Source organism: the organism of the source record quoted next, unplaced genomic scaffold (genome assembly GCF_019419815.1).
Source record: "Pyrus x bretschneideri cultivar Hongxiangsu unplaced genomic scaffold, Pyrus_bretschneideri_v1 Contig85, whole genome shotgun sequence".
NCBI classification, from domain to species: domain Eukaryota; kingdom Viridiplantae; phylum Streptophyta; class Magnoliopsida; order Rosales; family Rosaceae; genus Pyrus; species Pyrus x bretschneideri.
The window spans coordinates 317,519-332,524 of NW_025999826.1; the positions used below are offsets into that span (position 1 = coordinate 317,519).

Sequence of the window (15,006 nt, forward strand, 5' to 3'; positions counted from 1 at the left end):
ATTCTTAAATGTGCGAACTTGCTACTCCAATATTTCTCATGAGAAAAGTGCCCATGCAGGAAGATGATGCTCTTCTCTTTTTTCTCGCTAGAGTCGAAAATATAGGCACATTGATATACATTGTTCTCGTATGTATAGGACGGATGATATTCATTATCATCAATGTCCCAACCTTCTTCTGTTTTAGTGCCACGGAAAAACCATATTTGCTTAATGCGTCAATAATATGGTATATGTTGTGTTCTTGTTCATTGGTTTATGGAAATCATTGACAATTATTATTCTTGAATATATATTAAAGCAGAACCTGAGGACTTTATCAAAGCCGTGTTTTCTGTATTTGAAGTTGTTAGAAGTAAGAACAATTTTGCTAATTATCATTACGTTCCGGATTTGGACTTCACTTTTATGGAGATGAATCCTTTCGCATTGGTTGATGGACGACATTGCTGCTTTCAAGAACTTCAAAAAATACATTTCTTCACTTCAGTTGTTTTTACCCTCTCTGTTTTTGTTATGTATATGCCAAACTATTTACTAGTGTTTTAGCTTCATTATTTTTATGTTTCAGTTGGTGGCAGTATTGAATTCTCAATGCCTTTTGGAAGAGTTATGAGTCCTATAGAGAAATTTACTCACGGGCTAATAAAGACCTTCTTTGCAAGCATTCTACTTTTAAACTCTTAAAAAATTAAAATCAAAAGAAAAAAAACCTTGCATAATTGGTTTATATCATATTAGTTGAAGGATTTGAAACTTCAAAATCATCATCTGTCGGTCAGAATGAACGTGTGATAAAGATTGAGTGATGATAGAGTTTGATTATTGAATGTGGATTTATTGATAAATTTAAGTTTATTATTAATTTCATCTTGTACTTGATGGTAATTATTTAATAGGATAAAAAAGACAATTCACGTTTAAAATTTAAGTTTGGTATAGAGTGAGGTTATATGGGTTCAAATAAAATTTCCCTTGAATAAGAGGTTATATGGGTTTAGTTGAAGTAAACCGATGGAATGATTCGTCCGACAAACGTAATAAATTTTTAACAAATTAATTAATCAAACATTATTAACGTTTGATTAATTAATTTTTTTTAAAAAAAATTAACTTATTTAATATTAAAATATTAAACACAATTATTTAATTAAAGTAATTGTCCATCGCAAATTAAAAAAAAAACAAGTAACTGTCCTTTGAAAAATAACCAAAAAAAAAAGTCAAAAAATTCACATAGCCACGTCCACTGCTCCCTCCAATTCTGAAATTCATTGGGCGGATTGTTCAGAGCTTGTTGATGACTTTCTTGATCAGCATAGTAGTCGCGTAGCTTGAACATCCACTCTTTGAACTGTGCCGTCCGCAGCCCATAAATATAGTCAAACGTTTGCGGTTCACCATAACCAATATCGAACTCGGTCTAAAATAGAAAGAAAAACAAACAAGCGTTAGTTATAAAAAAAAAACAATAAATTGCTAAATATATATATATATAATTAAATTTAATAAAAATATTATATGAAAAAATAAAACAATTACTGACAGTTGTTCCATTAGGTCGTGCTTCACATTGCCGGGAATATACTTCCATTTGTGGATAGTAATAGGTAGGCCTGACAATTCCTGACACGATCCCATAACCCGACACGACACGACACAAAATTAACAGGTGTTTGGGTCAACATGATAACGAATCGGGTAGTTATCGGGTAACCCGATAAGCACCTGTTAAGCTAACGGGTTTGTTCGGATATACACGTGGGTAACACGATAAGCAAAATATTAATTTAATAATTTATAACCTTAAAAAAAAACTATAATAATTATATATATATATATTAAATTTTAAATTAAATTTTATACCCCTAAAAACTATAATAATTAGACATACAAAATAAATAGATTTAAATCTACTTAATATATATATATATATATATACACACACACACACACACACCATTGAACTTGATGGGATACGAATTATACGAAACTAATATATATATATATATGTACCATTGAACTTGATGGGATACGAATTATATGAAACTAATTTCAACGATCCAACCGTCAAACTTGTTTGTATATGCTTCGAGATCGCATCAGCAAAAAATTACAAAAAAAAAACATTCAAAGATCAAGTAACGGGACAAAACTTTTCGACAGTTATAAACAAAAAATCATGATTTAACGGTTATTTTAACTTCAATTTTAATGATTTTTTACAAGTACACTCCTTGACCCTATATGAATATAATGAATGAATTTGATCTTCAATTTAAAATAGTTATACTAGTTATACTTAATGAAAGTATGAATAAACTTTTAAGTGTTAGTGAATCTATTGTTTTGATGGGATACGCATTCTACGAAACTAGTTTCAACGATCCAACCGTCAAACATGTTTGCATATACTTCGAGATCACATATACCAAAAATTGCAAAAAACAAACATTCAGAGATCAAGTAACGGGACAAAACTTTTCGACGATTATAAAACGAAAAATCATGATTTTGATGATTTTTACACTTACACTCCTTGACCCTATATGAATACAATGAATGAATTCGATCTTCAATTTAAAATATTTACACTAGTGGATACCACAAAATCTTATGTTATACTTAATGAAAATATGAATAAACTCTTAAGTGTTAGTGAATCTATTGTTTTGATGGGATATACATTTTGCAAAACTAGTTTCAACGATCCAACCATCAAACTTGTTTGTATATACTTTGAGATCGCATACGCACAAAATTGCAAAAAACAAACATTCATGACACACCCCGATTGAAATCGAGGCGTGCTAGCCGTCACGTGAGGGTGACGTAGCCATGTGCACAGTGCGGAAGCATAAATAATAATAGAAATGTAAATAAATAAAAACCAAACTACTAGCAGTACTAGCTAAGAACAAGTGCAAGATTAAGTGTGAATTCACAACCAGAGAATAAGTAGCATAAGTGCAGTTCAGCAGGACGAATAATAATTATACAACATCCAAAGGTGATCCTACATTTGTGTTGTTCTGTCAGAACCACCGTCAAGATCCTCGTGAGCCACCAAAGCACTTCTACCTAAAACCTGGAGGGGCGCAAAACAGAAAGTGTGAGTGGGCAAAAACAAAGCTTTTCAAAATCATTTCATTCTCAAAAGTTCTAACCCCTCTCTGTAAAACCTGTATAATTTCCCAGAAAATAGAATATATATATATATATATATTCTATTTTCTGGGAAATTATACAGGTTTTACAGAGATGGGTTAGAACTTATATATATATATATATATATATATATATATAAAGACACACACCATAACCATGCTCAGAATAGCAACATTCACAAATATACCATATCGAATATCTTAGCATAAAATATAAGTAAGCCAAGTGATATAAGCCAATGCAAATGATATGTCAACCGGAGTCACCTAACGTGACCTGTACAGCTGAATCTAGAGCTCAAATCCACATCTCAACAACTATACCTGCACACGAGTTAGAACCACCTAAAGTGGTCTGTACGACAGGACTGGGTGTAAATAAATATGCTCAAGTGCTACGATCACGTGAAGACTGTGCGAATAATCGCGGGTCACCTACGAGTCGGAACCACCTATAGTGGTCTGTACGACAGGACTGTGCACCTAACTTGGATCCAAGGTGAGCGTATGGTGCGGGAGGTGAACATCACGTGAAGGACTATGCCCTAACTCTGGGCGGGAGCATTAACACTGGGATGCAGGTTTATGAGCTCTCAATATATCTCCCATCGTATCTCACTTAACTAAAGCAATCTCATATATTTAATTTATGAACTTACCTGGCACTTACCTGTGACCAATCATAAATATATGCAACTACTAATGCATAAGTAAAATAGGCAGATACTTTGCATGGCGTTTTAAAACATATAATCATTCAATTTCATTTTCTGGGAAAAATCTCAAGTATATAGGTATATACGGAAAACCAAAAGCCCACTCACTGATATGTGGAAGGGTCGTAGCCCCGAGCCTTGAGTGACTGCGCTTGTCCTCAGGATAGGTCTCACCTATATGCGAAACAACTATATAAACGTTAATTTAAAGTACATAACCAAAACTAGGTAATAACTTCTCATACAGTGCTCAAATGGAGTGTTTGAATATACCAACGTGATCTACTCAACACCACGAACATCCCCATATTTTAAAAATAATTTTTCGACCACCCACGCGCTGGCCAAGGCACAGCCAAACGCGCCTGCCACGCGCAGGCATGTGCTTGGCACACGTACGGAAACCCTAACGGCGTTAAGGAATATTCCTGTCCAAAAATGAAATATACCGTTATATATACCTGATGCCATTAGTAACGCCGTTAGTATATTCCATCAAAATTGATGGAATATTCTTCGTATTCTCTGGTGAGTCTTGCCGGTCTCCACCGTCCGCTGTTATTAGCGCCGCCGTCTGTAACTTGAATTTTCGCTGGTTTCTGGAAAAACTTCAAAACTTCATATCTTCTTCAATTCTTAACCAAATTCCATGAAATTTGTACCAAAATGAAGCTTACAACGAGTAGAATAAAACCTTACCACTTTTGGAACTTAAATCCAACGGAATCTCACTGGAAAAACCCACGATAATCCGGCCAAACTTGAAACTCGCCAAACTCAACTTCCCGACATCCAAAACACTTCGTTTTTCTTCTCCGAGCTTCGTGAAGACATTCTAAAGCTCCCTAGAAGCTTAAAAACTTCTAAAAACTTCGCGATCACGATTGCATGAATAGTGCACCAAATAGGGATTATTGGTTTCTCGGGAAAACGAAGGCCTCACATCCAACCAAAGGTATCAAAGGGTTCCTGAGCTTGCAAGGAACTCAAAAACACTAACAATGATCTCGATCCGTGCCTGAAATGGTGATTGAGGTTTGTCCGTACAGGTTGTACGGAAATGCAGAAAAATCCGAGAGGGAGGAGAGAGAGAGAGTCCACGGGTTTGTTTGGGTGTGTGTGTGTGTGTGGTCTTAGTTGGCAACAAAACAACCAACCAAAAACAAATCACCCACTACACCTACTAACATCCAAGGGCAAAATCATCATTCCACACCATCGATAGAAATATTTCAGGATGGGCTGTCACAATTCTGAGATCAAGTAACGGGACAAAACTTTTCGACGGTTATAAACGAAAAATCACGATTTAACGATTATTTTAACTCCGATTTTGATGATTTTTTACAGCTACACTCCTTGACCCTATATGAATACAATGAATGAATTCAATCTTCAATTTAAAATATTTACACTAGTGGATACCACAAAATTTTATGTTATACTTAATGAAAGTATGAATAAACTCTTAAGTGTTAGTGAATATATTGTTTTGATGGGATACGCATTCTATGAAACTAGTTTCAATGATCTAACCGTCAAACTTGTTTGTATATGCTTCAAGATCGCATATGCCAAAAATTGCAAAAAACAAATATTCAAAGATCAAGTAACGGGACAAAACTTTTCGACGGTTATAAACGAAAAATCACGATTTAATGGTTATTTTAACTCCGAATTTGATGATATTTTACAACTACACTCCTTGACCCTATATGAATACAATGAATGAATTCGATCTTCAATTTAAAATATTTACACTAGTGGATACCACAAAATCTTATGTTATACTTAATGAAAGTACAAATAAACTATAATAATTATATATATATATATTAATTTAAAAATTTTATACCCCTAAAAACTATAATAATTATATAATATAATTATATATCTATTAAATTAAAGTTAAAAAATTGATGACCATTGGATCGGCTGAGATTTAATCTCAGCTGTCCATTGTAGCTATCATTCTCTTCTCTCTCAAATCAAAAACTCAAATCATTCTCTCTGTCTCTCTTGATTGACCTCATGCGGCGCCTCACCGAGTCACCTTCACCTCAATCTCAGTGACCTCACTGGCTCACCCTCCTTGTTGTCCTCGACCACACCCAGACTGTCACCCCTTACTCAGTCACTCTGTCAGTCCTCACTCCTCACCTAAATCGCAACTTCACCGGTTCACCCACTGTCCAGACTCCATACTCCATACCAATACCACCCAAATCTGGCTTCTGAATCGAGCTCTCGGTCTCAGTCCATACTTCTTATTGCACAAGGTAAAAAATTCCTGCAATAAACTCAAGGGTTTTTGAATTAGGGCTTTTGGAATTAGGAATTTTTGAAATTAGGGTTTCTAAAATAGGGCTTTTGGAGAAGGTTAATTTGCTTCATGATTTCTTTGCTCAGTTTGTTGTGTTGAAACTGCTGATCTATTTGGTATTTGCTAATTGCTATAAATAATAATCACACGAATTAGGAATTTCTAAAATTAAGGTTTCTAAATGTGTGTTAAAAAGACTGAACCATATATATATATCAAACACATCTAAATGAGGCTATGATGGGGAAAGCTTTGAAGTTCATGGCCTTTGTCCAACACCCGTATTGTTATCTGATAACTGCATGTTTTCGCAATGGTTAACTATTCATTTTTTGTATAGAAGGGTTGGTGAGGAGGGTTTCTGAATTGGATGAATTATTGGAGAGAAATGGAGAGGTGTTGTGTTGATGGGGATAACCCTAATCGTTATCTTATAGTTGCGTGTTTTCACAGTGGCTAGCTATTCATCATTTTTTTATAGTAGGCTTGGTGAGGGTTTTTGAATTGGTTGAATTATTGGAGAGAAATAGGCTTGCATGTTTTACTTTACAAATATAATTTGGATTGGTTGAGAGTAACATACAGCTTGTTGTTCAATATATATATATATATGTGTGTGTGTGTGTGTGTGTGTGTGTGTGTGTGTGTGTGCACTCGCGTGCATGTGTGTGTGTAACATACAACTTGTTTACTTATTTACTTTGGCGTTGTGCCATATGGATTAAGCTGAAGCAATGGATGTGTGAATTTGAAATTGAAATTGAATTGAAATGAAATGCTGATCTATTTGCTGATATATGCTGATCTATTTGAAATTGAGATGGATATGTGAATTTGAAATGGATATGGTATGAAATTGGTATGAGCAAGATTTTATAGTTTTGTTTTTCTTTCTTGAAGCAACGGATGTTGTAGAGCAATGGGAATACAACTTGATCATGGAAGTGAAAATATAGAAGATACGAATGCAGGTCCGGCAAAGAAAAACGCTAGAGTGATCAAATTAGGTAAGCGAACACTTAGGTCTCCTGTTTGGAAAAATTTCAACAAATTGACTACTATTTTTGAAGATGGTAAAAGTCATGCTCAATGTAAAGATTGTAAGAAACTGGTAATAGATGATAGTCATCATAGGATGGGTAATATGAATAGACATTTGAAAACATGCCCTGGACAGACTGGTGGATTATTGTCGTTGGTGTCTGAATTCTGTTCCCAAAACTTTGATGTTGTGGTATTCCGTGGCTTATTGGTAGAGGCCATCATCAAGCATAATCTTCCTTTTTAGTTTTTTTGAATATGAGGGAATTAGGGCTTTGTTTGCATATATATATATATATATATATCTCCTGATATTAAGTTACCGTGTAGAAATACAATTAAAGCATGTGTGTTAAGGATGTTCAAAAATGAAAAACAAAGGCTTTATAATTTGTTAGGCTCAGTTGAATGTAGAATTTGTTTGACATCAGACTTATGGACCTCGCAATGCAATGATGGGTATCTTGCTCTTACTGCTCACTTTGTACACAAAGATTGGAAATTGCATAAGAGAATTTTAAGTTTTTGTTACATGCCTCCTCCTCATACTGGTGTTGCATTATCTGAGAAAATTAATGCATTAGTGATTGAGTGGGGGATTGAGAAGAAGTTATTTTATTTTACTTTGGATAATGCTTCTTCAAATATTTCTTTTGTTAGCATTTTGAAGAATCAATTGAATCTTAGAAGTCTTCTCGTGATGAATGGTGACTTCTTTCATGTGCGTTATTGTGCTCATGTCTTGAATTTGATAGTTCAAGATGAACTTAAAGAAATTGATTCTTCAGTGATAAAGATTTGTGAATGCATCAAGTATATAAAGATTTGTGAATGCATCAAGTATATAAAGGACTTCTTTCATGTGCGTTGTTGTGCTCATGTCAGTTATGGCTCGTAATTTGGGAACGGTTGCTGAAAAAACCCTAGGAAAAGAACTGAACTTTCCGATTGAGCATGAAAATATTTATACTTTCTCATGTGTTTTCTCGGCAAACAAACAAGTTGATGCAAGAAGTAAAATTTTGTTGAGAGAGAGAGAGTACGAACCAGCAAGTTGTAGGCGGAATGCTTTCTGTGGAGGTTCTTCTCCGAATCGATTGCCATGGCTTCCATGGCGGGAAAATAAGAAAGAGTCAGGGGATCACGTATTGACAGAGGTGCAGGGCTAGCACGCACTTTTGTTAGGTATTTTTTTTCTTTCTCTTGTCCTTGTCATTAAATAAAGTTAATGGGTGGTTTTTGGTTAAAACTCAAAGTTTTAAAGCTCTTTTCATTAATTTTTTCTTTTCTTTTTAATTGTAGTTTAATTAGGGCTAGTCATTGATGAAAGATTTTTCAATATGACCGGTACACCACGTGTCACTATACAAATGACGAGATATGTGTGTTAAAAAGTTAATAACTTAAAAAATAAAATTTTCCACCACTTCTATAAAAACACGTGGTGTACCATCCGTATTCCCATCACAAAGAAAAATTTCTCATCATTGAGAAGTGGAATGCAAACCATAATTTTTTTTTTTTGGAAATGCATACACTAGCTTCATCCTTGTTTGCCACTTAGTAATACTGTTTAGTAATATTTCTCTTACAAGCGGTCTTAGGTACAAATTTCGAGAGTGACGAGTTTGCAACTAATTTATTCTCTTCCTTTTAGTGTGTAAATATATTGTTTTATAAAAAAAAAAAAAAAATTGTTGTTGTCCTTTAGAATAATTGGCTGTAAAATAAAACTGTTGAGCGTTTGATTTATTTTTCTAAATGTTGTGAGTATAAAAAGTAGTGTCAAAACGTTTGATAAATTTAATGTAAAAGTGATATAATTGTATATAATGACAAAAGCAAACATAGTAGTGCGAGCGGAGACAACAATAGTGGTGGCAGGGTAGTGGTGGTGATGGCAGCATTAATGGTGGGAGTGGTATGGTGATGCCAATATTATTCCAATAAGTCTGGTGGTTGGGGTAAGTAGAGGTAGCAGTGGTGGCATTTGTAGCGTTGTTGATGGTGGTGATGGCAACATGGTGTAAGGCTGGTGGTTGCAATTGTAGGTGGTGGCAACAATGGTGGTAGTAGCAATGGCAGTGGCGGTGAGGTCAAAGGTGGTGATGGTGATTGCAACAACAATTGCAATGGTATAATGGTGGTTTGAATAGTGGGGTGTGGTGGTTGGGGTGCAAAGCTTACAATGGTGGTAGTAGTGGTGATGACAACAATGGTGGGGGTGGTGTGGTGGTGTGTGGTGGTTGGGGTGTAAAGTAGTAGTGGTGGCATAAGTATGGTGGCAATTGCAGCTTTGTTGATAGTGGATAAGACAACAACAGTGGTGGTGATGGCAACATGGTGTAAGGCTGGTGGTTGCAATCGTAGGTGGTGGTGACGATGATGGTAGTAGCAGTGGCAGTGGTGGTGGGGTGATGGTGGTGATGTTGATGGAAACTACAATTGTAAGGGTATAATGGTGGTGCGAATAGTGGGGTGTGGTGGTTGGGGTGCAAAGCTTACAATGGTGGTAGAGGCGATGACAACGAAGGTGGCAGTTGTGATTGCAGTGGTGGCGGTTGTGGTTGTGGTAATGGTGGTGGTGGTGGTGATGGTGGCGGTGGTGACGATTATGATGACGATGATGCAATGATGGTGGCGGTAATGGCAATTCCGGAGGTGGTGGCGGTGGCGACGATTGTGGTGGCAGTGGTGATGTAAGGTTAGTGATTGTAGTGGTAAGTGGTGGTGGTCACTTTGTACTTCAAGAGAGAAGATGTATATATATAATGATAAATAATTTCATTGTAAAAAATTAATGAAGTTATTACATGAATTAAAATTATTCATTGAAGGCTCAACTCCACTTTTTACAAAAGTAGTTTTTAAAAGTAACTTTCATGTTGTTTGTAAAAGCTACTGCCTGAAAGTCATTACTTTAAAAGTAAGCAGAATATGCCACTTAGTACTATGGTCTAGTAGTATTCATCTTCACTTATAAGTGAGAGATCTTAGGTTTGGTTCTAGTCAAAAGCGAATTTGAATCATATTATTGCTAACCTATTGTAAAGTTTACTCCACTCCTCTACCCCCTTAAGGTAGATAATATCGTTAATTAAAAAAAAATTATATGCAGAATATTTTATTTTTACCAAACATTTTTATTTTTGCTTAACTTTAAAGTGGAGCTGTTTTGGATTGAAAAGATAAATCGCAAACGGGCCTAAATGCTTATCTTTGACAGGCAGCACTCTTCCCATTTTGTTATTTTCAAATTCCCAAATCCAGTGGGGTGAGAATGTGACCGTTGTCATCTGCTTTCTTCCACAATGTACAGTGAAGACTTCCAGTCAACAAGTCAATTCATAAACCAATTTATTTCTCTTACAATCGAATTTCCGGAGTGATGAGTTCACAATCAATTTATTTTTTTCTTCTTTAGTTTTTTATTTTTTATTTTTTTAAGAAATGATAATTAGAAGAATAGGGAGATCAATGGGGATTGACCCGCATCATGACATATAATTATTGCTTTCCACCACTCAAATTAAGAGAAAATATAAGTGCATCTGACCCCAACTATGACATTTTTCTTTCCACTTATTACCATTGATTACACTCTTGCTTTTGCTTGTTCTCCTTACTCTGCCCTCACATTTAAACTCTATATCTCTCGGCATATTCTTTTGCGTTCTTGTCCACAGTACACTCACACCCTCCATTTATAGCTTTTGTCTTTCAAGGCCTTTTCTTCTCCTTCAAAATTTCTCAATCATTTTTCCGCATGTAATTAATCGTGACAAGTAGGTGACTAAAGCGTTTAGTGACAGATTAGGCACCCAAAACATTTTCGTAGCGGCCAAAGGATACGAAAACAAAAAGATGACTACTGCTTGTTTTGTTAAGTTTCAACATTATATGAATCATATTTCCAAGTGAGGAATGCTAGCTACCTTCCCCTCATGCCTTCTCCAATTTTCCTTTCCCATTCATTGCTTGCCAAGTGGATTTCATTATCACTTAAAATTAGGTAATTAATAGGAAATTTGGAAAACTAGCCAAATTTTAGAATATGAACAGAATTTTAACCAAAATTTGACATGAAAATACTACAATACCCTTTATTAACTAAAATAATTGGAAACTACTACAACACCAAATTCCTCTCCCGTCTTTCTCTTAAAACTCACCTCACTTGTGATGTGGGTCTCTTTGTGACAAACTATTGACCGGCTTCTATGCCGTGGATCAGCTGTTGACGCAAAAGGGGAATTTGATACCTCGTTCTCCTGAGATAGGTGTATTTGAAATGATTTAGGATCTCTTCCACCTGAAAAGGTAAAGGTTCAAAATCAATGCAATGTAAGAGACTGCAAACACCAGCGACCAACCTTCATAGTTAGTTACTGATTTACATTTTTTTTCAGTCGGCATTGTTTGTGTACTGATATTTGAATTTATGGTCGCAGCTTTTGAGTCTTCCCTGCCAAGCGTTGAACAAGAAGAGCAAGAACATAGCAGCCGGCAGTATCAAAGACCCAAAACAAAGGAAATTTTAGCAAGAATGAAAATGAAAAATCCACACCATCGAAAAGAGATTACATTCTTTATATAGTATCCATACTTGGAACCCGCGGGACTCAAGGTCTCGTGCGCAAAGCAAAGTATGAAAAATTGAGAGAGAAAGACTGCACAATGGACAATGAGTATTTATCAAATATAGCCAAATATTAGCCTTTAATTTCAAAAATGTCAATTTTTAAAAAGCTTTGAAATATATCTAAAATCCCACTAAAGTTGACACAAATACCCTAAGACTTTAAAACCAAATAAACTAAAAAACCAAAACCCTTTTAGATGAAGAATTTCTAACATCAAAACCTAAAAAGTGGTGGCGAAATAATGAAGGCATCGGCAACTGGTGGAAGCTTGTGCAACCCTAAACAACAATGAGTGTAGATGGTTAATTTTTATTTTTCCTCATCTATATTTTTTTTTTCTTTTTAATTTCTTTCCATGTTTCAGTCAATATTTGCTTTTTTTTTTTTTTTTCTTCTTCTTCTTCTTTGGTTTCGCGATTTTTAGGAAGGCTGGAGAAATAGATAGTACTTAAATGTGGTTACACTGATTTTTGGTTCTTTGCTATCAGTTTGGAGTTCCATATGTATCTGTCTCTGTAATTGTGGCAATTGGTCTAGGTACAAAAAGACAAAGACAGACAAAATGCAGATGGAGAAAAATTAGAGTGTGATAAAATTGTCACCTTGATTTCTTATTTATTTAAAGTTCCAACATAATCACCTTTTGACACATGTATTATCCGGACAATATAATGCGTGGTCCCATATTCAACCGGAACATCAGTGACTGCTACTGTTTGAAATGCCAATTTTTCTTTCTGTGTGTTTTTATTCTTCTCATCTTGGTTTGGGAATTGTCAATTAATTGTATAAATAATCTGTGCAATATTAAATCAAATATTTTGCTTCCGTAGCTTAACATAATTGCTTCTGTAGTTTTGAAACAAATTGCCTTTGTAATTATGCAGCAGTTGTAGTAGTTCTGATTGAATCAATATCCACTTCTCCTACAAATCATTATTTGCAAATTGCTTCGTAGTTTTTTTTTTTTTTTTTAATTTTTATTTCAGTTCTTCTTTTGTTCTAGTGATATATATATATATATATATATATATATATATATATGCGAATACGCAGGTATAGTCCATCACAACTTATAGTACAAAGAATATTTTAATCAACAACTGGTTATTCGTATAAATTGAGGGTATTTCTGACTATTTAAGTGGGATTTTGGATAGAATTGATTTTTTTTTTAATAAAAAAATCACATTTTTGAAATTAAGAGCTAATTTTTGGCTAGTTATTGATAAATGTCCATGGAGAATATATAGTTTTGTAATTATTTTAGTTAAGAAATGACATTGTAGTATTTTCATGTCAAGTTTTGGTTAGAATTATGAGAAGTTAAAATAATTAGTTAAAAGTCTATTCATGATCCAAATTTTGACTAATTTTCTAAATTTCCAGTTATTACTGTGTTGAAAAATGGTTTATTTCATTTCCTCATACAACCATCATTAGTTCCAGGGAATTTAAATCCATAGAATTTGCAAGAGTTTGAGAGGAAAAAAAAAATTACCTAGGCTTAGAGAATTTCAGAGAATTTGATCAACAATTTCCTTCCCTTTACAAGCCAAAATCAGTTTCATCCTACTAATATCAAATCGCAATACCAAGTTCACATGCTATGTTTTCAACTAGCTATCAAATTGAAATTAAACATTGGCATCCAAAATCTTGAATGTTAAGGCTTACAAAATAAACAAGCTATCAAAGTTTTTCAAACACAAATTGCATACTCCAATCCGTAAAAACAATTAATACAGAAGTTATATATCTTTTGTATCATACGGTTTTAAAATTCTGAGGCTTTAGTGGGCATCCATTAACGCAGTGTTTTTATAACCTATCTGACATTCCCGCGGCAAGAGTTCTAGTATATCACTATACACATAATAGACACTTCAGAAAAATCCATAAAATCACAAATCAACCCATTCATTTCTAAATATTTCAAAAATTAACAGAACTGCCAAATCAACATGGTAAAATAAGTCTTTAAGTTACATTACATTTATGTACTTTGCATTGAGAGCATATGTGCAATCCAAATAGGGAGATTTCTACGTTACAGTTATATACATTTCCAAAAGTATTCGCCTTGTTCTGGTGTGGGATTGAAAAATAATTTTTTAAAGTGGACTGTCTTAAATTTTTATTTTATTATTTTGACGTTGAATTTAAATTTCATCCGTTGGATCTTTATTCTATATCATTGGATATGAAAAATTAAAAAATATGGACCATTAGATCAAAATAAAAATAAAAATGCCAAAAAAAATGAATTTTAATCTAAAATTTTACCGCGCATGCACCCTAATCCCGCCAGAAGGTTTTTCGCAACCTTAATGAGGAAGTTTCCTTTCCAAAAGTACCCTTAATTCTACGTGAGGCTTGATAAAAATGGCTAAAATTCTCATAAATAAAATTTCAATTATTATAAACTGATTAAACGTTAAATTTAGACGACACAACGATTGAAGATTGATGACATAGCGATAAGATGAAAATTGATAATTTTATAATGCCATAGAGAAAACCTACCAAGCATTTGTTGCTTAGTTTCCCAGCCTACATCAGACCACAAATTCCGCAATGGTTCACTTCTAGCTAAGAGAGCAATAGGCCATATATGTCATATATTGCACAGATTTTACAAACATGGCTGTAAATTAATTGTTTGTTTTTCAAGTCTTTTTCTGTTTGCCTTTTCTCGGTTGGTTGTTTGTTTGGATCACATTGTTTCCAAGTCCTTATCACTATGCGTTTGGGCAAAGAAATGTTCACTTTATTCTTCTTGACTTTCCTAATCCTAACCTCAAGCAAATATTATATTAAAAAGAGAAATGGTTATAAAACACATGGATGTATACTCCTACAGATTAATCCTAAAATTTGTATTCACGCGTACCTATATTCTCACATGTGGATCGAAAAATGATTGAGTTTTCACATTTTCTCCTCCAATTTGTACACTTAAGTTTGAATTTTAAGTTCAAACCCTGCATTGTAGAAGGAAAAATTTATATTTCGTTGTTACATTGGTACTCCACAATATAACTTCTGTATTATATTGAAACTTATATTTGGGTTTGAAATTTAACAAAAGCTTATATCAAAATAAAAATATGGAC

The 15,006-nt window shown here is 34.1% G+C and overlaps 1 protein-coding gene across 1 annotated transcript; it reads left to right on the forward strand.

Annotated features, from left to right (window-relative positions):
* Window positions 1–7,125: 7,125 nt before the first annotated feature.
* On the forward strand, window positions 7,126–9,950 carry LOC103944779 (loricrin-like). Its single transcript, XM_009355250.2, has 3 exons — window positions 7,126–7,213; window positions 9,299–9,382; window positions 9,700–9,950. The coding sequence occupies exons 1-3, from the start codon at window positions 7,126–7,128 to the stop codon at window positions 9,948–9,950; spliced, it is 423 nt and encodes a 140-aa protein (XP_009353525.2).
* Window positions 9,951–15,006: the final 5,056 nt, after the last annotated feature.

Bases quoted from the DNA above. Each gene is read 5' to 3' on its own strand.
- LOC103944779 (XM_009355250.2), top strand. From the start codon at position 7,126: ATGGGAATACAACTTGATCATGGAAGTGAAAATATAGAAGATACGAAT. The intron at 7,214-9,298 runs GTAAGCGAACAC...TTGCAATTGTAG, and splicing joins CGCTAGAGTGATCAAATTAG to GTGGTGGCAACAATGGTGGT. The intron at 9,383-9,699 runs GTATAATGGTGG...TACAATTGTAAG, and splicing joins TTGCAACAACAATTGCAATG to GGTATAATGGTGGTGCGAAT.